A 27,879-nucleotide genomic window follows, 5' to 3' on the forward strand; every position below is an offset into this window, starting at 1 on the left:
GAGGTCTAATAATTTCATCTAACATTAATAATGTTATATATTATAATATACATTATATATTATTTGATCATCTGGCCAATCGATTTGAATCGTAGCCACATAGTTTTCAATATAAATGTTTTTAAGTCTGTGGTACCTAATTGGGTATGTTTGATCCCTGTGAGAACGACGATCATAATATAGATGGATATTGGATAGCGATTTTATACTACGGTGCATAGGTACACCTCATGTGCAAATACTCAACTTGATAGGTAACATATTAAATGTAACGCAACCAATCGTGAAAAAAATTAACCATTTCATACGAATCGAGAGCCAATGTAATTGCGCAGTTGGGATATTATACCTGATATATAGATATATACTATATACATAATAAATGCAATTACACATATATTATGCATGTGATAATGTAATTATTTGGATACCTGGTTAATGTAGGCAATATAATATATTCATAATATACTATACGAATCGATGTTGAGATAAAATACGCTAACCTATCTTAAATCGAGTCACGTGAAAATATAATATTCAAATAGGCAATCGATTGTGACGGGCACATAGATTGTTGTGTAAAAGTATAAGTTATCTCTGAAAATACGAGGAAAAATGAGATTCTCTTTTGTTTCAATCACTTAAAATTAAATTAAATTAGGATAGGATGCATCAATCAAAGCATTGTTTTGACTGCTTATCGTGTGAAATACTAAAGAGAGAAATTTAAAATAAAAAAAAAAAAAAACATACATCATTCAACCATTGTAAAATCACATTCATCGATCCGCTCAGAGTCTAAAATCCAGTTAAGTCAAGTTATCAAAATATGTTATATTTTATGTATTATTATGTACAAACATACTTTGCCACCCCTAGACAAGTTTCTGAGGACGTATATGAGTGCATCTGTAATACGTGTAGCTAGGAATCGAAAAGGTACATCAAATATTCCATGCCACGAAACGATCAATAAGCCTAAATGATACGCTCCTATAATGGTGCAGCATACAGAATCTATGTATTCAAAAATATGGTGTCTTTAGGTAAACTTAAATATTCTAAACTGCATACCTGAATGAATGCATTAATATACATTTTTAAACGATAGTGAGCGTGCTTGGTGAAACTCCTTTATGTATAAATTATTATTTATTTTTAAACATCGTTCGGTGGACAGCTGCTTTAATCAAGTCGCTTATAGTGTTTGTATTTTTGCGTTTCGTTTATTTTTTTTTATATAATATAATAATATATTGATCCATTTGATCCAAATCACCGTAATCACTGTTCGAGGCATATTGTATATTATACACTATATACGCGTATCCCCCTGCGTGTTCGTATGGCGGATAAATACTCGACTGACGTCTGATAGGACGGACAAAAAGGTGGGAAAGATTCACTAATAAACAATTCAAATACAGGAAGTATTGTGAACGGTATTGTTTATTATATTACTCGTTTTTTTTTTTTTTTTTTATTAAGCTTGAGTCCGGCAACTTAAGCCGATAGCTGTTGGTTTATTTGTTTGTTTGTAGATTGTTGTTAGTAAGGGGAGGAACGGTTTAAAACACGTTTTGTATGTGTGGCAAGGATTCGTTGCTAAAAATCCCGGGTGGTCACCCATCCGGGAACTAGCAACGCCGGCCGTTACGTACACTCAGTGCGTTTCCGCAGTTGAGTAAACGCACTGCGCCACACCAAGCCACAACACTCGTTTTAGTATAATAAATAAATGCATAATATACAAATATCCTTATGGGGTCGACTCAGGCTGAGTCACTCAGCTAATAAAATATGATATTATAGTTCTTAGACACTAATACAGTTTAACCAGCATAACATAAGATGTAACGTTTAATGTACAATATACGATTTTGTAAGTCTGACCTGATCCGAACAATCAATTTCGCCATCCGAATTCTGCCTCTTATTGGTAAAGTGGTAAACAGTTGACTCGCGGCGTGTATCCACCAATAACCGCTGATAAGAAGCCGCCAAATGTACCAGTAAATCTTGTCGCGGTAAAAATCATGGCTTTATTATGCACAAATGTCAAACACTACCGAGTACCAAACTTTATGTAAATAAGCAAAACATACGACTGGAAACGGACCAAGCGTGAAGTGGTCATAACACACGTCACACTGCGTGTGTAAAAAAAAAAAACCGTTGGTCGCAAATGGCGGCGAAACAACAACGACACCGACGTGGCTTTGTATACCACAACCGCAGTAAAAATACTACTTATATTTTTATACAATGTCTTTGACAACAACGCGGGCTGGCTTAAGGTTTATATTATATTATAATAGTCTACAGATATCCGTGTGGCCGTCCGGTCGTGACGTAACCTAACGTCAGACGAGCACAACCTATACTCCATTCCAGATAAGTCTAGAAGAAGTCCCGACGGAAACGCGTCGCGGTTTGCGCATTTGCAGTCTAACTGGCCGCAGGGTCGGTGCGGCCGACTACTGCAGCCAATCACAGCGGTTCTACCGTTCAGAGGCTGCGCAGTTTTTCCGAACTAAAATAGAGTATAGTTAGCGCAGCTGGTTTGTGGTGACGTTATCGTTAATCGATACCACGGTAGATGCTAGCGGTGACCACTTAGATCTGATAATTATTGACCGTGTCGCCTCGGATTATGTTATATTTTCATATAATCTGTGGTGGCACGCTAACACAAACAGTATCGAACACACGGACCCAGAAAACTAGTACATTTCATCGACAAAGCCGAAGTCCGGAAGATAGGTAATATTATTATAAACATTAACCTTCAGGGGCGTATTTACGCGGGTGGATATGGGGATAAATCCGCCCCCATGGCTCTTTAAATACATATTGTGTATTATTATATTATAATTATTACATCGTAATCTGTGAACTAAAATTCTTGTAATCCGCCCCCTACAAAAAATACTAAATACGTCACTGTAAACCTTAGTAAATAAATGTACAAAATATATAGATGGAAAAAACGTAACGCGCGTAATAGTAATTAATAACGTAATCGACGGCTAACCCGACCACGCAGTTGATGCCATAAAACAATAATCATAATATTATAAAAAAAAAATATATCGATCAATTAAACAATAATGGTAATACATAGTTCCGTGAGTACTGTTTTTTGTATCGTACAATCGTATAAAACATAATATGAAATCAAGCCTGTTTGATTTCTGTGCTGTATTCGCACATGGAAAAAAAATGAATAATATAATATTATGTTTCGACGCGAAAATATATTTTATATTTAATTTGGCCATCGGTACGGAATTTGGTTACTTAGTAACGTTTGGCAATTAGATTTTGTAGTTTTGATTTTTTGACGATTGCATTTCCGCATCAATAATATTATATATTGTACCTATAGTACCTACGTACAACGATAAGTTTACAAACTTTAATATAGGACAATGTTTATAATTAAATACAGCGATTCAAGATACTATAGGTATAATACTATACATATTTTGGAACCGTTGAATTCCGTTGAAGTGTACAGATAATACTATACAATGCGTTGAAAATGTTTAACATAAATTGAGGATTACGAATTCCGACCCAATTACCATATTAATGGAATAATTTTTTTTCCTGTCTGCAGTTGTGGGATAGTGCTCGGTTTGAAATCCTATGTATAGAAATTTCAAAATACTTTAGTATTCACCGGAATTACAATTATTTAAGCGAATCATTTTTTTGAAACAATATATTAATTTGGACATCCGGTATTATAGTTGTACCTACTAACAAAATATGCGTACCCTCACCGATTGTTCGGCTCATCCCAAGAATTCCGTTTAATTTACCACTACTCATTATATTTTATATTGAAACCGACCGTAAATGAATATATCAGGTAAAGGTCATCATGAAATCGTTTATTATCCTTGATTGTATAATGGAGTGAATATTTTAAGTTATCAAAATTGTTGTTGTAATTATTGACGTATGAAGTCGTTTGTAGATTGGTATTTTCAATGCTATATAAATAAAAAAAAAACAATAGTCATACGAAATGATAATATTATTATATTATACCTATAGTGTTTATCTGACATCCTTGGCGATGTAGGTACCTTCAATTCATATTTTAATAACAAAACGAAAAGTCAACTATATTATTTATCTACGATTGATACTTCTGAATAAAGATACTTTTTATTTATAGAATGATTTATTATTTACAATGATACTCACTTACAATTTATACGTCATCCGGAATTATTGTCATTCCTTAAAATATGTCAAGTGAGAACATTTCTATTCCACTGATGTTTGATGATATTAAAATTAAAACATACAATTACAGTTTGATTTACGATATTGAATAATAAATTCATATAAAAAAAAAAATGTAACTGTAATTCCGGTATTTACATCCGTCCAGTTCAGTTCAAAATATATTATACCAGATAAGGATTTGTCAGTGTTGTTGAATTATATTTGGAGCAGGTCAATAATTGGGCGGGTTGGTTATTATTAGAGGCGTATGTCATCTTTTCAATCATAAATTGATTAATCATCGCAATTTAAAAATGATTCTGAACGGAACACATGGTGCGTTATGGATTTTGACCGAATACATTCGGCGGATTTTCGCGAAATAATGGAAAATTTTCAATTTTGACGTAGGTATAACCAAATTATTATAGTAAGTATAATAATCACGGTTTATTGTAAGTATTGACCAAAAATAATTGTTTGTACATCGACTGCATATTTCTAGTTTTTGTATTGAATTCCAAGCATATATGTCATATGAAGTATAACCTTTAGTGTCAGTTTTACATTGAATTTTACAGTAGTTATATTGGATTAAAAATAGAACAAGTACAATACTAGGTTGTACAATTTTGAAGGTGTCTAGTGAGTTGTGACCTACCTCGTAATTGAGTAGATCACTGTAATGGCTGTATTAAATTTGAATATTTATCAAAAACAGGTTTTGTGTAAAAACTCTTGTTCATTCCTAATTTTATTTTGGTTTTCCCAATGATTGGGAAAAATATTAGATACCCATTTGACCCACACCCTCCAAAAAACAAAATGTGCCGACTATATTCACTTTCCTAATAGAAAAGATACTGAAAATACTGATAAAAAAAGGTAATGACAGACACGAAAAAATAAAACACACATCATTATAAAATCAATACATTGTCATCGCTCGCTTAGAATTTAAAATAAATAAGAATGTATTTTATTCAATATTATTGCACGTAAAGTATAAGCTACATTCAATGATTTATACACATATTTGTACATATTAATACGCGTTTCTTACGTATTAAAATCTTATGTCAATCAATAACTTAAGTTTGTAAAATATTCGTTTTTAAAAAATACAGTAACAAATATAAATTTTTTGAGTTCCTGAACTTCAAAAATTAAGTAAAATAATATTATTATTGCATTACCTATAAATCCTAATTAAACAAAAAAAAACTATTTTTTTTACTATTCAATGTTTAATAGCACAAAAAAATTAACTTCAGCGTATTATTTTGAAAAGAGAGTTCTTAAAAATGAATTATGCATTCAGAAATCACTTAAAGTTTTCACTATTTTCGGCTCATATTACGTGTATTTCATGTTACATATTATAGTGATTGTGAGTAACTGAGTAAGTAAAGTATATTATATTCTGGTTACCTTTCAAACTTCATAAATATATAAAAAGTTTCCAAAATTAAACAGTACATGCATGGTATAATATTGTGGTATCGTGATTGCTTTCAAAATAATAATATATTATATAATTTTATTAACTATTTAATATATATATATATAAATCTATTAAAATGTATAGGTACAATTATACTATTTATTATATTTTAAAACATAATTATATTATATAAGTTACTAATTTTACTTTAATAATTGGAATAAGCAGGCAGAAATTAAACGATTTAAATTATTAAATTGAATAAAATAATTAATAACAGCAGACGAAGGTTCTTTATTAGCCATATAGTATAATCACTCATCATATATCTGGTTTGCCCCATTTTCAAACAATTTAAGGTACCAGCATAAAGGGGTCTAGAAGTGGGCATAGAAAGGGTTATTATACTTTGTCCCGAATGTCAATGCAAAGTGTATTATTTTTTGGGAGCTCTAGGGCAATGCATTCTAAGTACTTATATTATAATATTCGTTTCATGTAACAGACACTTCAAACTTCAAAGGTGACACTTTAATTTTGCAGCTTTTAGCATTTTCAGGGAATTTCAGTACATATTAATACTTTGTTTCAAGCCCTCAATTTAAATTAGCAAATTCAAAATATTATATCATTTATATCAAGAAATATTGTTTTCGTAATATTGGCTTTAATAGTTATTAGGTAGGTATTTTTAATCCATACCAAATGTCAATCGTTCTATTTATGAATTACGTTACGTTACGTATTTATCTATAGATATGATTGGTTATTGTGTCTTACTGGGTCTTACTCAAACAAATAACAACTAAATGGTCAGTTGATGTTACATTGCAGTCGCGTTTAATTCGAGTACCTTTTGTGTTTGTATTTCATTGTGCGTGCATAAGTTCGATTAATTGTTTTTGTATTATTATTAGTTCAACTAAGATGATAAAGTGTAGAAATGCCGACAGTTAAACCATCATTATCTTCTCGTTTGTGCCTATCAAACTAATTTAGGGTAACTTTTTAAGGGCATTATTGCACCGAAAATGAATTTTATGGTGCGTTTTAAATTATTTTTTAAAGCATTCGTTTTGTTTATAGTTTTTAAGGGATTTAAATACTGGTTCTAGTATTATTACACTTGGACATTTTTACAATTTTTAATAAATAAAAGTAAAGTTGGTGATGCTATTTTACCGGCAGACGACAAATAACTAAAAATGTAATACTTACTTAAAACACGTCTACGCATACCTACTGTTATTTAATCAAACACGATCCTCTCAGCTGCACGAGAATAACAATATCATGGAATGAATGCAAATATTTAGTATGAATCCAGCGAGTCATAAAAACTGTTCGTTGAACGTGGCCTAGTACTGAATACAATCCGCCGGATCCCATTTTATCTGAGGATATGATGAACTAACGCACAACAAAGCGACTTGACAGTTGGTTCTTGCTTATAATGCTTTGCCAATCTCATGACAAAACCATAAAGCTTCAAAGTTCATAACTCGCTATAACTTATAGTTACGATAGTTTACTTGTTATTACTTTAATACGCTAAGTGAGAAAAACAATTTTGAACGATTAACAATCTGTGTCGAGGGATCGGTGTATATAAGTACCATATATATTATTAAAGCACTTACACAACCTAGCATGATTATAGCTATCAGATTTCACTAATCAGGTGGTCCGTACTATTGTGTGTGTAAATCATTGACCTATAAATATATGAACTGCTCCTTCCACTGACTCATATTCTATACCACCGCGGGACTATTGTTGTTAGGATTTAGAAACAAATAGCTAATAGTTTGGGATACCCATGGGTGAAAACCTAAAAGCATGGTGAAATCAATATAGTATCATGGTTTTGCGGCTCAAGTTAAACATCATTATAGGTCTATAAATGGGGTAAATAATCTCACACGTGGTTTAAGAGGTCGCCTGCTCAAATCCTGTGAGCTATGTACATTATTCTATGACAGTATAGTGCGCATGGTGTGTATGTATATCATGCAGGAACTTAGAGCTTGTGATAAGTCGGTTGGTTGAATACAACTTCAATAATGACCAATGGTAGATAAAATTGCAAATATTTCATTACAAGAGTACATTATCCATAAACAGGCATGATTAAATTTAAAGCCCTCCTGGCTCAACGCTAACAAATAAACGTTAACAATGTTACACGTGAGTGACGTTGACATGATATTAAATATCTATAGTTATACTGACGCATTACAAATTTTGTAATGCGTCAGTATAACTACTCATGTAGAACTAGCCGTAAGTCGAATGCCAATAATTTGGCCTTTGGGCCAACAACACTAATAATCTAATAATAATTGTAATCATAAAAGAAATAATAAATAATCAAATGTAATGAGTATTGACACACTGTATGTCGGTGAGTAGACTGGCCAGTACTGTCGAATCGGCGCCTCGTGTTATTGTTACTAAATGATATTATTTTAATGTTAATAGCACTAAAAATATTTAGTTTATGCATTCAATTGAAATAAGTACACAACAACACAATAATGCGTAGCAACAATATAATTCCAGTTATTAGAAATTGTATATAAAACAATTTAATAACATCTAATTATAATAGAAAATCGTAACAATATAATAAATTATATTCGTCGGTTACAGTCTTGGCGGGTATATGAAATTGATAAGACTGCTGGTGTTGGTAGTATCCATCAATATGATGCGCTTTATGGATAGCAATAAATAATAATAATATAATATAATAAGCTGGCCGATTCAGGGCGTTAATACTCAAAACGAAAATATGTGAAAGGATAAACAAAAAAAGTGATTTATAATTATTTTGATAATGCATATCCGAATATTTAAATTTCTTTTTGATTTGGATATTATTAGAAGGGGTATACTAAAATATTTTTATAAATAAGTGGTACCTACTTACCGTTCACCCTGTTTCCCACAAATTCGAGCACTGTGTATACATATACACTGGCGGCACGATGTAATAATAATATATAATTATATCTATAACTAAACGTCCGAACAGTATACGGAACGCTATCAACCTTTGACAAGTTGAGTATAAATATTGATATGTGAATAATATGAAAATGTACTATTTTGAATTTTGATCATAAAATATGACTAAACAATATTAAAATTATACTTAATTTATAATTTTGTTTTATAAGTTAATTTAATGTTGTTTTTTCAAAAGGTCTAAATTTAACACTATATATGTAATGTACAGTAATTATTATTGCCATTTTTATTTTGTAAAAAAAAAGGTTTGTTTAGTAATATTTTAAAATACTTCTTTATAAATACCATGAAATGTGATACATTACCCGAAAACCGAAACAAATATAACTATCATACAATTTTAAACATTTTAATACAACGACTAATGTACCAATGATATGCAAAATCATATTCTAATCAAATGCGATATTATAATGTATTTTACAACAATTGTATGAACGATTTTCTTTTATGGATGCAAGTTTCAAAACTTAGATTAACGGCTGAATTTCGTTTAAAATTTAAATACATAATAAATAGCTTGCAAAATAAACTAAAAACACTACATTGAATATACACATTTATTTTTGAACAGATACCACAAAGTGGTCTAAAATGGCATAAACATAACAACTCTGAATTCCACATTACATTTGATTATTCAATAAACTGTTTTATTTATTAAATGAACCGAGGTTTCTACTGTTAGTTACATAATATGTAATAAGTGGAGTATAGTTGTTTCTAAGTTAAGATCATTTAATTTAAGACATTGAACTCTCCCATCAAATTATATTTTTGTTAAATTATCGTGGTTATAACATATTATCATATATTATCTATCAACAGTATATTACGCGTTTTGTGATTTGATTTGAATCGGGTGTGCAAATACAATAAATTGTATAACTATGTATTCCATTTTGGAAACATATCTAAAAAATATTTAGATCGCGCAATAAATAATATGTCGTTTCTGACATGTTTAACTAACAAATGCACTTTCAAGTATTATAGGTTGGTACATACTCTTTGAGATTTATAAAAATTTTCTATCTCGTGCTTGGAAAAAAAATATAAGCACGTATAAATAATCAAAAAGATTTGGATGTGTAGGTACGTCGGTGAAAATATTATAAATTGAAAAATGACTGAGAAATTGAATTTATACAGCGACTATATACATATTTCTATCACAACGTTACCAAAATCGTCTATAGAACACGAGTATAGAGTACAAAGCAGAGTAGGTACCTAAAGAGAGTTATATATGTTTGTAAAGAAGCGTATCTTTTATAATTTCCTTTGATCTCAAACTTCATCACCCGGAAAAATAAATAAATGGATTTTCATTCATGAATATAATTGTTGTTGTAAATGCTTGAACCTTTACTGCGCAAATTATGCATTTTAATTAGAATCAAAAAATAAGTCCGTACATGTATTTAAGAATAAAAAATTATGTGCTACGTAGTGAAATCCATTGAAATAATAATAATATTATAGCTATTTATTATTACTGTTTTAGAAAAATATTAGTTTAGGTTTTGAACAAACAATACGTCATAATAGCTATGTCATTCAGTGGTAAGAGAATTTTAACTATAGAGCTGAAAATGCAATATAAAATTAAACCTAAAGAATAAAATTGAAATCTAAAAAATTAAATTAAATTTAAAATAAGTTCTTCATTATAATCATTTGAATAAGCATTTAACAATTATTTTAAAAATCAGGATAATATCAACATTTAAAAATATAAAAATGTTTTAATTCTTATTGAGTAGAATAAAACTTATTTTTCGTATTTAGATACACTATACAAATTTAAATTATTCAATTTATTTAGTTAAAAGTGTTTAAAAACCAAGTGTAAAACGTTTGTTTACAGAAATTATTAATAAACATACTGTGAAATGCAATAAAAAATAAAAATCAATACGAAATTTAATAAATTTTATTTTTATAATATGATGGTTCAAAATGTGTAACTAGGAAAGCAACAATAATCTAAAATATATATTTTTTAAAAATGCATAGGCCTACCTAATTATAATGTTTATAGACAAAGTTCATCGTATATATTATCATAATAAATAACTTTTTTTGGGAAAAGTCAAATATTTTAAAAGGAAAGTAGTTAATATAAGATAGAACCTTAAGTCAAGATGATTAAAAAATTATTAGTTATGAAATATTATTTAATTTTCAAAATAAAAACAGGCAAAAACTAGTGTTTCGTCTTTTTTCGATTGCATCGCGTAATTTGGATCTTGTAGAAGTTTTATCAACTCAAATTTATTCATTTCAAAATATTTTATAACATTTATATGAAACAAATTGTTTTCAAAACTTAACTGATTAATCAATCTAACTATAGTAACGATTTAAAATTAAAAATTTAAGGACGAGTTGGTAAAAAAATCACCCAGTCTTATAATAATTATGAATTATTTAAATACTGAATAATGCAGAATTATTCAGCTATTACATTTAAAAATTGAACTAAACTTAAAGGATTCGTATAACTCGTTTAACTGTGTTCATAATACTATATTATGGTGTGCACTAGTGGCCAGTTAAAATAGTCGTAAAACAGGAAGTACGATTCGCAATACACTTTGCAGCTGTTCGGCAAAGGAATATAGCGGTATTAATAATGGCGTGTTTGCGTTTGATGTGAGTTAATAATAATAATAATAGTATCGTGTGGCACGTGGTTCCTACACACCTATGCCCCTAAATTGCATACTCCGAGCGCCGTGTCACTTTTATCCACGGCGTGAAACACAATATTATTATTATTGGTTCGTGAAGAATATTTCGCGTGGAACCCCTGCGGTACGTGTCTGTACAAAATATGTTTTTGGGAAATCCCCTTGGACCAGGTATATTGTAGCGAGGTTCTCCTAACACACTTGCTGCGCAGTGTGTCACGGCCGAGGCTCACGCTCCACAAAGGACGTATATCTCTGCGGTGTCGTGTGACTTTTATTTACGCAATCTCTGTGTGTTATTTACGTATAATACTATACAATGCGAAGTTAGGGTCAGTAAGTATGTCTAGATATGGTCTCCGACGGATAAAACGGTAAGTTTATACATACATGTGATATGTAGTATCCTCCACGCTTTGAGTTGGGTCATAACGTGAATGTATTCTGTATGTGTGTGTGTGTGTGTATGTGTGTGTCACAATCGCACGTTATAATAATAATATGTACATAACAACGGTCTCGTGTAGATGCCATTTAAGTCCAGTGTATTATGTCGTGCCACTGGTGGCGTCCTCGCGTGAGACGCTTAAATGTTTGTCAACCATGTTTGTTTACCTACGACTATATACTGGCGTTGTCTGAGAAATTAAAGGAAATAAATAAAACACGGAAGTGTTATCATCTATATAATCCATATAAATGGATAAGATAAGCGTGTGTGACGGTGACAATGTTTAACTTCAACCGCAGAAGATAAAAACAATGGGCTCATATTATATAAAATGCTATTAAAATACATAAGCTGCAGTGCATGTCAAAATGTGTCATTGCAACTCTTGAGCGTCGTCCTCGCTGCAATCAGTAGTCGAGATGCGCACGCAATCACCCGGTCATTGGTCGGTGACGTGTCAAGGTAAAATAAAATAAAATAAAATATTTAATACCTAAATATGATCTACGTGTATATTCTACGCTGAAAATCGTAGTAAATACTAAAAAAATTGAGGTGTAGGTATAAAAAATATTATAAAATTATATTGTATATAATAATAATATTATGTACCTATTGCATTTTGTGTAAGCATAAAGTGTTGCCCGGCGTATTATATAGGCAAAATAGGTACATTACTGCAGTATTCGATATTAACCATGACCATTACATTTTAGCTTATCACAACTTCGTTCACTCACAAACCAAACCACATATTACTCCACCGTAAATACCCAAAAACATAACTTAAAAATATTAATGATATTTTAAAAATAAACTTAATTGCATAAATAAATGTTTTTAGGCTGACAAATCGTCATAAAATAAAATAAAGTGATGTCACGTTTAAGTACAAATACATCCATAAGACTTTAAAAAAGTTAATATTCCTGATTATTAATTGTATGAATATATTTTAAAAAACGAAAAATCTAGTTTTCTGTAACCAAAGAAAATATATTATGATTGTTTAAAATAATTTTATTTAGCATTTGTATAATTTAAATTTTTATATAATATAGTAAACATATTATAAAATACATTGAAGTTGTTCAAGTCGTTTTATCAAATTGTGTAAGTATGAATGAACTACAATTTCGAAAATAATGAAATATCATTACAGTTTACTTTTTATATTATTATTATAATATTTTGTAATTTTTTAAACGAAAATTTCGTATTTTTAACTGCGTAGTGTGCATATAGATTATAACGTGCATTATAACATGTTTATTATAATAACGTTTTACATTATCGAGTTTTTCTCGTGCACGTGTTATCTTTTGTACGAAATTTTTATAGTTGGTAATTTTCCATTCAAAATTCTCACCAGTGCGGGTATTGAAGAAAGTTGGAAAGCTGTATGATACTGAATATATTATATTAAAATATAAAATATAGCGTAGTTGCATGCACACTTGGTGTGTTATACGTACGCATAATAATAAATTCGATTTGTATAGCTTTAGAAAATATTTATATTGCTCATTTCTTTTTACATATCAATGAAACGACTCGTATACGACAATTATCTTCCAAGCCCAATTATATTGTCTATGGCGCATAATAAAGTACAATATTGTATTATCATAATGTGATTTCGGAATTATTATTGACTTGTAGGCACAAGTAAAAACTGATCGATAAAACGAATTTGACGATAAAGCCAACAGATTTAACGGCTTATTTTTAATGTCGACTTTGGTCGATAAAATAATAATATGTCGTGTGTGAGCTATTGTAAGCGGGTGTCGAGCAATTATGGAAATATAATTTTATAGGTATCCACTCAACTCGCTACACTGCCTACACTACAATAATTAATTAACAACGTTTAACATAAAAACAGGTTTATGAGTGCTGTTTAAAAATTTAAAAAACAACAAATAATAATATCTATCAACTATCTATAAGTTTCGCAAAAAGTGGTTGTTGTACATAATATCAGTTATTAATTTATTATACATTTTATAATTTAACGAGTTCGAGTTATAGAGTTTGTGTAAGAATATAAAAACGAAAGAAAAACATAATAAGCGTTACTATAAACGTTTTCTTCAGCAAACATATTTATTATACTGGAATTATGTGTTTTTTTAAAAATTTAATTAACATTTTTTTTATGTTTACGTGCCTGAACGAATTTCCACTTTGCGAACATTAATCGGCACATTTACAGAACAATGCGTCGAATAGAGACAGTAATAATCTTTTAAGAATATATTCTGGTGGGGAAATCGCAAAACCATAACAATGATTGTTAGTTGTAGTTGTCGCAAACGAATTAACGATTATAATATTATTATGATAAAAAAAATAACACCGTCGTTCCAACAATATAAATGTTCGTACTTCTAATACTATAACACCTTACCGTATGCTACAAAAAAAAAAGTCATTAAAATAAATTGAAAACTATTCATAAAAATAACTTTATTTGATGATTATAGAATAACATTAATTAATATTGAGTCCAGTCCAAATAAAATATACCATCAAATGAAATGTTTTTAAAATCCAAAACATTAGGACTATTGGTGAAATTTCGACGAATAAAACTTTGTGATGGGTGGATAAACACAACTGATACAGTCGTTTTAAGTGTTTTCCATGGAAAATAGAATTTTTTTTTTACAGTTTTATTTATAAAAGAAAAAATATACAAACCTTACAATATAAATACCATTCTACGACTCTAGTATCGGAAAAAAACCGGATATATCTGTACCTCGGTTATGGATGGACGACGTGTAAATACGTCTAGTACTTAGTTCGGCGAGAGATCGTTTTATTGTTATTGGTATCGGAAAGTAAGAAAGGAAGGAAGGAAGGTAGAAAAAAACAGTAAAAAAATGCAACTGCGATCGAAGGCACCAGACTGAATCGGAGGATCAGGCACTCCCATAATGACCATGGAAACCATTTCTAAATCGTTTACAGTATAGTTTGGCTACTTCACTAACGTTACGGAGGTCCTTGTGGAGAGGGTTGCTGAAAACTATATAATATAGATAGGTGCCGCGAAGATAACACGATGGACTATTTGGGATTGGAACACTTGTGTTTTATTGGTGTTTGATATTTTTGCCGAACTCCAAATCCGTATGGCACGTAAAGTAAATAAACCGGAAACCATTTCCACGTTGATGACGTCACACCACCAGCATTGTCTCCGTCTGTATAATGCATATTTTACATTGCACATATTATGCGTTCAGCAGTTGCGATTTTGTGTCAGTAGAATGAATAACATTGTACTATTGTCGAACTAGAATGTAAGAACATTGTATGTGCGATCATTCAAGTTTTTTTTTTTTAACTTTCGACCAAAAGTTATTACTGCTCAACCATTAATTTAATATACATATAAAACATAATATAGGTAATAAATATTTATTATTATTATAATTATAGTGATAGTAATAATGAGACATAGTTTAAACTTTAAGCTACCTATACTTAATATTTCAACAGTTAAAATATAATATAAGCCCAATAAAGATAGGTATAATATTAATAACGTAGTATAGGTTCATATTAGGAAAATATGAAGTCATCATCTTAACTACGTAACTGATGTAGTTTTCAAAATCGTATTTGTAGAAGAACTAAAACTACAATGAAACGTAAATATTTCATTAGCATTTATATTATCAAAAACATACATTTTTACAAAACATTTATATCGGTCAAATGATCACTAATAACAAATAAAGAAGAGCCTGTTAATATTATTTATGTATAATAATCAACGATAGGTTTTATTATGGCGCAAAAATATTTTAAAACATTGAATCAAATCTAAAATAATTAAGCCTGTAAAACAATTATTTTCTATTTATTTGAATAGTATATATCTACCTTCATCTTCACGGCAATTACGTGTATTTCTGAAATTATAACAATTTTAATCCATTTACTTTTGTGTAAAATGCAAAGTTTTGTTATATTCATATGCGTTAATATTCTAACTTTAAATTAATAATAATTATTATATATTGTATAATGAGTTTTGGGTTGGTTCTGCATATTATTATGTTAAATATATAATAATAGTATATGACGTATACCTATTAGAAAAGCTAAAAAGTGACGTGACCGGAGATTGAGCTGAACTTTAGGATTGGATTTATACATCTGCAATTTAATAATGCTTACCTACATATTTTATATACCTAACCAAATTAATTATCGTATTAAAACTCATTCCTCTCAATGTTTTAAATACTGTTTTCCTTTTATCATAGAATAACCCGTTGTGCAATCAACAATAACTATGCATACCTACGTTATGTATAAAAATAATCAATTTATATACATTTTATATATTAATATTTCTATAAACGGAAACAAATGTTAAAGCCTTTTTAATTTTCTGGATAAGATAGCTGGTCAGGCCCATTTATAAATAATTGTATAATGATAATAAATCGGTCCATTATTACGAACTATAAATTGATAATATTTGTGACATGCCTTGTGGCACCTATTAATTATTTAGATTATGATTATTTGATTTCTACTCCTATGGTAATATAATATTATAATCTCATATTATACGATAATGTACAATGTGATTTAAAAACAGAAATTCCACACTGACGGCAGACCTATGTTTATGGTAGGTATATACTATATAGGTATTATTTACTGTCGAATGGTTTAAAATAAAATGTTTATGTGTACAATATTTTAAACTCCCCAGGTTGGACAGGATTTTTTTTTATATAAACCAATATATTATTATAATATCGTAATAAATTAATTCCTTAGTATATTTTTACAAAAAAATAACTTATATAATTGATATACAAATATTGTACTTTGACTTGAAATAATGTTTGAGAATATATATTATATGCCAAGCATATATTTTTACAGTGAGGATATATTATAGGTATATTTAATAATAATATATTGCATTACTTTTAAATCAAACGTTTTATGTAATTTTCTTATATTTTGTGTTATTCTAGTTTAAAGTAATCTATTTTCAACATTTTGTTTTAAATGACGTGAAAGTCACACAATAATATTTTGAAACAACCGATGTCGGCGTCAGATGTGTTTCAATCTTATAATATGAAATGACGTTAAAGACCATTGTGGTCATTTTTTTTTCACAGAGTGACCAAAGCTATTCGTATTTTTTGAAAGGATTTCAAAAACAAACTTTACCAAACAAACATGAAATGTTAGCACAGAAAAGTAATTGTTTCGTGTTTATCTGAAACATGACAGAAATAAATAAATAAAAACATTACAACTTATGTTGACACGTACTCGAATAAATTACAAAGATAAACCGGATACAACTCTATGAAAACTTAACTGGTGTATTGACTTATTAATAAGTTGAATTGGTAAACGTTAAAACGATATTTCAACAAATTATTTCGATTTCGTAGTAGTGACTATATTAGGAGTCACCAAGAATATTTAGAGGGATATTGGTCGATCTCATTAAAAATAAACTATACCAATATCTATTGATCACGTACGTAATATTAAATTATAAGACTTAGACTGACTTTTACGCTTTATATACAAAGTAAAGTATTTATTAGCGAAAAAAAGAGTAAAAATTTCCGATTTCCAAAGAAAATAAGAATATTATTATACAATTATTTGTTATTATATCTAATAATATAAACAATATATCAATTTGCCTAAACAAATAGACAGTAAGTAGTCGATTACCAGATACTTGAAATTTTTATACTTGTTGAAAAAGGTATGTGACCCCTGCCTTATATCTTTAAAAGCATAGCGTTTTCGTAATATTTTCAAATTAAACTGTAAATTAATCTAAAATTATTATACATTTGTCCTCATTGGCTATCACAATTAATCATACACACGTAATTATAACCCTCGTTGATGCGTTTACCATATTATCATTTTTATACTAATATGATACGAATTATAAAATATAAATTAATGACAGTTATATAACTTTTAAATATAACATTATTACATAAAGGTATCTAAATGTAAATATAACGTTTGTACGCAGAAAAACGTAAATTGCCACAGTTTGTACATAAATTCCACTGTACCTACATAACATAATCGTTAGGTAGTTCATTAGTAAATGTATATTGTATATAATATAATATTATTATATTTGCAAAGAACCAAAATGTTATGCGGAAATAGCCAAGAGCAATATTAAACACGAATAAATTAGCATTTATCAACCTACTGTTGAATTCAATCTTATACCAACAAATATTCGCACCTTCTTGAACTTCCTAAGATTTACATAATTAAACATATATATCGCGGAATAGTTTTATAAAGGTAATTAAAGTACAACTCAAGCGTATTCGATTAGGTAGGACTTTGATGAATTAACTTGAGTGTAATATTATGTATTATAATAACATAATATTATTATGTTATTGCATTTGGTCCATATGTAGACGAAACATTTATTTTGCAAAGCAGTGCATAGAGTGCACAATATAACATTATGCTATATAATATTATATGGGACACAATATCGATTTTCTCATAAGACATATGAACTTTTTACCCTTTTTCTACTTATATTATTGTGCATTCGCCGCAATTCCTTAAACAAATATCCAACTCAGGTAAAAGAAAACATACGAGGCTTTACTTTTCATGCTTTCGTCGTTTATTTCCGTTACTTCATGTCAGAAAGGGATTTTCATAAAAGCATCAGCACTAAAAAAAAAAAAAAAACCAACTATTTTTTGACCTCTTTTATAGGCTCAAAAACTGCAAGCCCCGGACAAGTACGAAATGTAAATGTACAGAACCAATTATAAGCCTGACGTATACTCGAAAGTCGAAACGCTCTTTTATGTTGAAGCATAATAGATAGAAGCAGTAATATTACGAAGAACTTTAGCCGTTCTTTGAAGAAAATTAAAAAAATCTGACATTTTATTCGAACATTAATTTATTTCTCGTTGTCTGGAAAACAAACGAAAAAAAAACTGAATAATTATTTGTGCCGCTATTTTTTTTTTTGTCAAAGTATTTCATTCGGATTCCAAAGTTTTTCTTTAGATATTTCACTGCAGGACACAAAACTTTAAGTTCCAATTATTAACGTATTACAACGTTTAACGTTATAAACTTAACGTCATATCCACGTTTCTTACTGTTCATGGTGAATGTGTGGGACCCATAACAGAGTTCTGATAATAGGCACCTAGGTATTAGATTTATTTCGATTGTATTTTTTTTTTTATTATTATTATTATTATTATTATTACTATTGATCTGAAACTTCAGCAGCTAAGGCCACTAGTTTTTCAAATCTTTATACAACGTTTTATGATTAGAGCGAGGATTTATATGGATTAAAAACCAACCGAAACACGCTGAAAAATCTTAAATATGCATAAATATATGCACTAAAATGTTGAAATATGCATAAAAAAAGTATTTTTTGAACATTTAATTAAAACAATATATTAAGTAATAAAAACGTGAATTACGACGGAAAGCAAATACGGAAACAATGTCAATGGTCAAAGGTCGTAATCGATATATTTTTATCTTGGTATACGTATTTTATTTCACCGATTATTGATTCATGGCAATTTTTGGGAAAACCGGTTACCGGTTATAAATAGGTATATAATATTTGTTTCTTCTATGACTGCAATAGTAGGTATATATTTTAAAAATGTATAAAAAAAAAACGAAAAAAACATTGAAATATGCATTAAAAGATGCAAATATATGCAATTAAAATTGTAAGATAGAAAAAAATGAGTAAATGTCGAAATATGCAAAATTATGCACTTTCGACCAAAAGTTATTACTGCTCAACCATTAATTTAATATACATATAAAACATAATATAGGTAATAAATATTTATTATTAATATAATTATAGTGATAGTAATATATAATAATAATGAGACATAGCTTAAGATGTCAACAGTTAAAATATAATTATTTAAAATTTAAAATTATAAAAGTTTAATCATTATATAATTATTTTCAAACTTAACTATTTGAAAAATATCACTGCACAGTGTTGGAACATTCGTTTTTAAATATTAGTATTTAAAATTTATAACTTATATTAAAAATTGTTTTGAACTTATTAAAGCCGTATGAGGATCTTTAAAGATGCAAAACCTTTTGAACTAAAATCAAAAAAAATAGTAAATATGTTCCACCTAATATTATTATAATAATTTCTAAGGTATATTTAATTGTTTGATATATTATGACGGTACATGCTTAATATCAAGTTCAACTTTTGAAATAAAAAATTTAAGTTTTCATTGGTTTCATACTATATTTATTTTTTTAAATGTAATTTCTATTTTAAATTAGATAGGTTTGTTACCTAGAAATTTATGACCGAATATCATATACCAACATAATATTATAGTAACGATAAAAAAATCAGATATTCAAATATTTACCTTTATTTTAAAGCTAAAACAGAAATATATTTTTAAAAAAAAAAGTATGAGCTATACTTGGCGAGAAGATGTGTATGGCTATTAATTTGCATTGTGTGTTCAACGTGAAATAATCTCATAACACCGAACAAACTTATTAATTAATTATTTATTATTCACTGAACAGTAATTTCATGAAAACCTATACTTAATTTAAGTGGTCGGATAATTAATTGTCGAACCACTTTAAATTAATATAAACATTCTTAGGAAAACTGCTGAACTTAGGAAAAATATAATAATTTTATAAATTTAAGTTCACCGATACACGTACATAATATATTACGTAACGGTTAGGTAATTTTGTTTATCAGTAAATATATAAACTCAAAATAGTCATATTTGATATTTTTTTAGGTTTCGTTGCTAATTTAAGATTTTGATTTATCATCCCGTGAACACAGTATTTACAGTATTACAGTACCTACCTAGTAATATACCGGATTTGCTTACACTAATTTAGAACTTGAATAGTTGATTAATAAACGTCGGTAATTTAAGATAGTATATAAATGCATACCTACTGAAATTATTCATGATATCTATTGTCTAACCAAATTAAATGATTTCCCTTCTAGAAAATAAAAATAATAACCAGTTTGATTTCATCACTGATGTAAATATAATATGTCTACATCATATCATACAGATATGGACAAACTAAGTTAGCCTTATAGAATAATGTACCTACCTACATTTTAATCTTAGTTAATTATTTATACATTTTATGAAACAAATTGCACGCGTAGGTTACCTAAATTAAATTCATATTATTACTATACATTTTGAATTATACTTTTTCGAACATTATTTCAATTAATTCGTTCCTTTTATTACGCACAGTTAATGATCAATATTTCTTAGTAAAACATATTTTGTTAGTGAATCTTAAGGGTCTCCACTCTCCAGTCACTTTTGTCAAAAGTCAAAACTAATGTAGATTTGACAAATTTCAACATAAATTTCGTTTATTTAAATATTTTTAAATATATTATTTAAATTCCGTATCATAAAATAAATCTTAAGAGGGCTTCAGGGGGCCACGTAAATGAAAAAAAAATTGTTTACTGACCAAAAAGTTAGACAAAAATGTAGGAATTTAGTTTGAAGGGTTTACATTTTTAAAACTGATTTTTATTGAATGCCTAGTTTATTTTAGGTTCGTCAAGGCGTTTTGGATATCTATTTTTTGAGCTCTGACACCCATGAATAAGAATATGATATTTTTGTATTTATATTAACACATTAATACATTAACATTAACACATTTATTCACTTACAATAATTTGAATATTAAAATTCACCTCGATGGAAACTTAGTAAACTTGTTAATCAATCATCATAATCCGTTTTTAAAATTAAAGTTCATCAAACCAATTTCCTCCACTTATGCATGGCTTTTTCGTCTAACAGTTTTTTCATCGACTGCAATCCCCTTACCAATAAATGTCTGATAGTTATATTTAGTTTTTAATGTCAAAAATAACCTACAAAGGATAATATATTTATAAAAATTTGTTGATATTATAATATTATGATATAATATATTCCTTTGAATATTATGCAGTTTTAATGTTGAATGATATTTTAAAAGTTTTCTTTTTGATTTCAGTAAACTTTGATCACTTTGAAATTTTGCGAGCAATCGGTAAAGGCAGTTTTGGGAAAGTAAGTACTAACAATACCCTGTGAGTTATATTATGTTGTTGTATTTAGTTTGTTAATTGTTTTGTGTGTTGTGATAATTAAAATGTGATCAACATATCATGTAGTGAAAATATAAATACCCACGTATGCATAATTTTTGTCATATATTTTTAATTAAGTAAAATATATAATTTTACCTGGACGGTATCACGTTGATGTAAATGATATAATATCTAGCTGGTAATCCGGAAAAACGATGAAAAATACATGACGTAGCAATTATTTCTAAGACTCGCATTTGAAACATCATTGTGGTGAGCTCAACTGGAAAATAATAACATCAATAAAACCTGGTGGTTTTTTTTTATTATCCGCTAGTGTGGAAGATTATAATAATAATAATATAATCTGGTGGATTACATTGCAGTATTATTGTCTTAAAATATTACATAAATAATGGTATCTATAAATTATAATTTTAATACTCTACCTATTTCAATGTACTATGCCGTTCGATTCGTATCGTAGTCGATGACATTTTATGTTTTGGTTGAGCTCAGTCCTTATTACGGGTTGATTAACTTTCCTCCCCCCCCCCCCCCCCCCCCACCGAATATTTTCAGTCTAGTAGGACATTTCCACCCCGACATATTTTTGATGCGGACATTTTCCCCCCATTTTTTTATAGTTTATTATTGACTAATAATATTGAATTTAATAATAAAATATTATTTATTATTTAATATGAAATTATTTTTTTTAAATAAAATAAAAATATACAAACATATTTTTATTTTCATAAATATAATAGGTTATAAATTTATATGTTTGATCCCCAGAACAAATTAAAACAATAAACATTTTAAAAAAATAAGTATAAAATAAAATATAATTATTAATTAATAAAAATGGCTAAACATTCCGACATAAAAATGATACTTTTTGTTTAAAACATATGATTACTGATTCTATTTCCAACACATATTTTTTTAGCCTTTGTTCATATTATTTTTTTTTTTGTTATAACAGTACCAGTTTGGATATTTAACAATTTAATAATTTCTTTTGAATTTGAATCAAGTAGTTCAGTTGATAAAAAATATACATCTATAATTTATTATATTTATGAAAATATTTTAAAATATTAGACAATAATAATTTCATATGAAATAATAAAATAATATTATTAAATAGTAAACTTTAAAAATAAATTGGGGGGGGGGGAATTTCCGGGGGAGAAATGTCCACGATTCGTTACACTCATATTTCTAGTAAGTAATCATAATTGTATTAAATATTAATTGTAAATTGGGCACATGCCGGTAATGTGTGCTTAAATAAATAAATTAATTAATTAATTTTCCTAGGTAATTAAAATACACATTATGGTTGCCGGTAGGTATAACAACCAGAAATCGTGTAAATAATTATTTATATCTGACAAATAGTAGGTACTTTATATTATGCGCTAATGCCTATAAACTCGAAACTTAAAAGTTAAGTTAAGTTAAGTTTCTTTTGAGAAATTTTATTTTTGGTTTCATGTGCAACCTAATTTTTGCAACTCATCATCGTTATAGTAATAATTTGTGCGCGCTCAATCTAACCCGAATTGACATTAGGTACTAATCACGTACGTTTTACAAAGGTACTTTACGAGTACCTAAATAATATAATATATCATTGCGACGGAAAAAGCTTACGCTCAATTGAAAAATAAACATCAATAAAACCTATTTGTTTTTATAATTTTCCTCTAGTGTAGAAGAATATAATATAATCTGGCGCATTACTGTTGTACACCATATTATTGTCTTAAAATATAACATAAATTATGGTGTCTATAAATTATTATTTTATACTATACCATCATGTGCAGTACTACACCGTTTGATTAAAGTTGATGAAATGTTATGATTTGGTAGAGCTCAGTTCTTATCGCGGGTTGTTAAAAGTTTCTTTTTTATTTCCCTTCATTACAATCGAACTCGTTGAATGATTGGTTTTCGGGAACAACGCTGTCGTCTTTTTTTTTACAGTTTATCGATTACAGGTTACACACATTTTCCTAATTAAAAATACACACTATTATACCAACCCCAAAAATCGTGCAAAAAATATTTTATGCCTGACGAATTATACTTTATGCGCTTATGCCTGATTTATCGAACCTGAAAATACGTTTTTTTTTTGTGGAATTTTATTTTTTAAATGTTTTTGAGTTTAACGCAATGTAATTTTTTCAACTCATCGGTAGTATATGTGCGCGCGCAATCTGACCCAAATTTACACTACTAACCACGTACCTACGTTTTACATATCTTCATGTACTTATACAGGTACTCTATGTGTCATTAAGATGTCGTTAACGGACCTGCTCTTATACAATTAAAAGGTAAGATTATTATCTCGGCAATGGCATAGGATTTTTATTATATTTTAATCTTAAAACAAATTATGAGTATTTTAAAATTTAAAATTGTCTTAACATCTTAAAATACTCATAGCTTTAAAATTAAAATATAATATAAAAACCTATGCCATTGCCGAGGTTATAATTTTACCTTTAAATTTTATAAGAGATCAATTCAGTCTAATGTTTAAGCTAACGGAGCTAAACGTGATTTGCTGAGCGTAAAATTTTCTATATTACGCACTTGTAAGACGGAGACAATACGCGGAGACAATACGATATGCGGGTTCCACGTCATAGTAATAGATTGGATTATAAATTTATAACTGAATTCAAATATATAAAAGTATCTTGAAAATATTGTTCTGAGAATATTAAATTTAGTTTTAGTTTATAAATTAGTTCAAATTGGTATTAAATTATTAAAGCTACATTGGGATGGACTGCGTGAATTAATTCTCAGCATTATTAATAGACAAAACCATGTTTAAACGAAATAAAAGTTCAGTTATTTTTGAAAACGAGTGCTTGCTTGTTCAATTCATAAATTTCTAATCTCAAAAGGTTCAATTTTACTTTCATATATTGTATTCTGCAAGAATATTTTTTTTAGTTTATAATAAATGAGGCTTTTTCATTATCCCAAAAAATGTTATTTGTTTTACTTGGAATATAAAAATAATACAATCATTTTAGTTTAAACGAACCGTGTTCAAGATGAAAACATAAAATTCATTGTCATCGTTAAATAAAATAATACAAATATGTATTGTTGAATACATAATAAATATTTATTTGAAGTTAAATTAATAATTGTTTTTTTTTTTATTATTCATTATATTTTCTCTTTTCAGTCTCATAGAAAATAATTTAATATCCAGTCATGATGACTGTAATTTGTGGTATTCCATTTTAAATCCTGTATTTTTTAAAAGCTTGGCATTATGTTTTTGATTTTAAATTTCATGAATTTGGATTAACGGTGAAGGATTATTCGTGTTGTAATAAACCAAGGGCGGGTTTGGGCCAACAATAGTTGGTAAATTATTATTGTTAAATTAATCATTTATCGAAAATTAAATAACTCTCGTTAAACCGTACAAAATCGACAATGTCATAATATTTGATTTTATAAAAAAAAAACATATAAATTATTCGTACACCAGCAATCAGCGTTAGTGTAATTTTTAATATTATTATGATGGATAATAATATATCACATAGTATACCTGATAAAATGTAAATAGATAAAAGTAAAAAAATAAAAAACCATAAGTGTACATTACGTACAAGTATCGTTTACGTGTTTATCAATTGAAATTATTAACTATAATTACTCAAGTGTGTCTTAATTAGTACGCTGTCGTTTCAACAATTTTTTATAGCCTCACGTAGGGCCCATAAAATGTTTACAATTAGTGGTTTTTTCTATCTCTGAATACGGACCATTATGAGTTAATTAATTTGATAAAACGTTCGTATACGACGTGATAGAATTTCTACTAATTTGACAGTAAAATGTTGTATTAAAATTAAATGTCTAGTCAATTTAGGTAACGTAATGTAAAACACATAAATACTTTAACATTAATACTCACTTTGTTGCCGCTCGGTACAAATAATTCTACATACACAATACCGTTAATAGCAATTGAATTCCATTATGCGTGGAATAGAATTGCATTTTCAATTTTCTTAATCACACGATTCGTTAACAAAGTTACTTAAATTAAATTACGAGAATCGATGAAAAGGTTGTAGCTTAATAAATATAAATGTGTATTGTGTGTATATATTTTTTCCAAAAGGCGATTCCGTGCAACATATTGCTATCCAATAGAACTCTTGTCCAAAAACCAATATAAGTTATAGTTTTATCTATAATTAACATCCAAAATAACTTTTAGTATTTTATTGAGCACATAAAATGTAATTAATGTAGTTATAATTATGTATATACATGTATGTATCTGTGTGTGTATGTGTGAATGTGTCAGTGAGAGTATACATGTGCTTATAAATTTACTTACAGTATTGAGATTAAACATAATTATAAATAATTATATCTTTGTAAAATCATGTATACAATGTAGTTTTTATTTATCAATAGATTACCATAATATTCACAGTCTTATAAATAGTTTGTATATTTAGTGCACAAAAAGGATCAACATTTGTATCGCATGGATTTTTCATATTTTAACCATGTATCAGTTTTCCAAAAATAAAATTTTAACCGTTTTCGGTTAGGTTCTAACCGAACTATTATAATGTATAGTTCTAATTTTAAATGAAAATTTTTGATTAAATTATTGGATACTATATAAGTTAGTAACATTTGTTTTTTAAGTTTTTTTGCCAGGCTGGAAATATCACGATTTTTATTTACTTTTTGTACTAATTTAGTAATAGAATTTTCACTTATAAATCTGCAAAAATATATAATATAAATAGGGTGATTTTTCAGACATGATCACTCCCACTTTGTCCTTTAGAATTACATTTACTCAAATTCTGATTTTCAGAATTTTTAAGTATATCTATAAAGACCATATTTTCAAATTACAGATATTTCTAGTACTACTTAAGGAGGGTCCTGTGGCGATACAAACATATATTTTTTAAACGAGAACCCCCCTTTTTACACTAAATTATTTAACGGGTAATTTTCTTGAAAATGTTGATGTATCTAAATCGAAATATCTTATAAGAAGTTCCGGAGTTGTTAAAATGTTTGTACTAAGGATAACAATCATTAACTACTAAGTATATTTTATGATATTATTGTTATTTAAGTCATTTATTTTACAATTAGACATTAGTAAGACACTGATAGTAGGCTGGCTAAAAAAAATTGCATTTGGATATTCCAAATTGTAAGCGGCAGCCAGCAATGCGACATTATAATATAGACTCCGTTATGGGTTTTGTCTTTTACTCAGGGACCAACAATCATAGTTAATAAATATGAACAATTACCATCAAACATGTAATATTAATTTATAGTCAGTTACCCAGATACCCCAATCCGCGCCCCGAAAATAATCATAATAATATTATCTTATTAATCATTCTGATTATTAATTATATTATGATTTTCATTAAATTATTCTATTAGTAGGTAATACAGCAAAATATACTGGCTTGAAACACCTGACGAAGTTAATAGATTTTAATAAACCGTAAACACAAAAGTGTAGTAACCACGTCATTATTGTACAAAAATAAATTACATTACGTTAGTACCTATTCGAGTTTATATTCACAAATACAAATCAACTTTAATTCGGTTCACCTATTATAATATATCCGGAACTGGGAAAATATGCGTCATTAACAGTTGTCATTAACAAGCATGTACCAGTTGCCCCCAAATATACCTATTTTTATACCAATTCCCCCCTAAACTACCTAGAGAAAAATGTACCTGTTGTCCTCATATGTTAAAATTATTA

The 27,879-nt window shown here is 28.2% G+C and overlaps 1 protein-coding gene across 3 annotated transcripts in view; it reads left to right on the forward strand.

Moving 5' to 3' along the window:
- Nucleotides 1-27,879, forward strand: part of LOC132947146 (serine/threonine-protein kinase 32A) — a 123,302-nt gene that overhangs the window by 62,811 nt on the left and 32,612 nt on the right. For all 3 annotated transcript variants that reach the window (XR_009664846.1, XM_061017354.1, XM_061017355.1), the window contains exon 3: nt 21,977-22,032. Coding sequence is in view for 2 of the 3 variants with exons in the window: in XM_061017354.1 (XP_060873337.1) it covers nt 21,977-22,032 (56 nt within the window). In the remaining variant the exon portion in view is untranslated. The remainder of the gene's footprint in view (nt 1-21,976; nt 22,033-27,879) is intronic.

Source organism: Metopolophium dirhodum, chromosome 6 (assembly GCF_019925205.1).
Source record: "Metopolophium dirhodum isolate CAU chromosome 6, ASM1992520v1, whole genome shotgun sequence".
Classification (NCBI taxonomy): Eukaryota; Metazoa; Arthropoda; class Insecta; order Hemiptera; family Aphididae; genus Metopolophium; species Metopolophium dirhodum.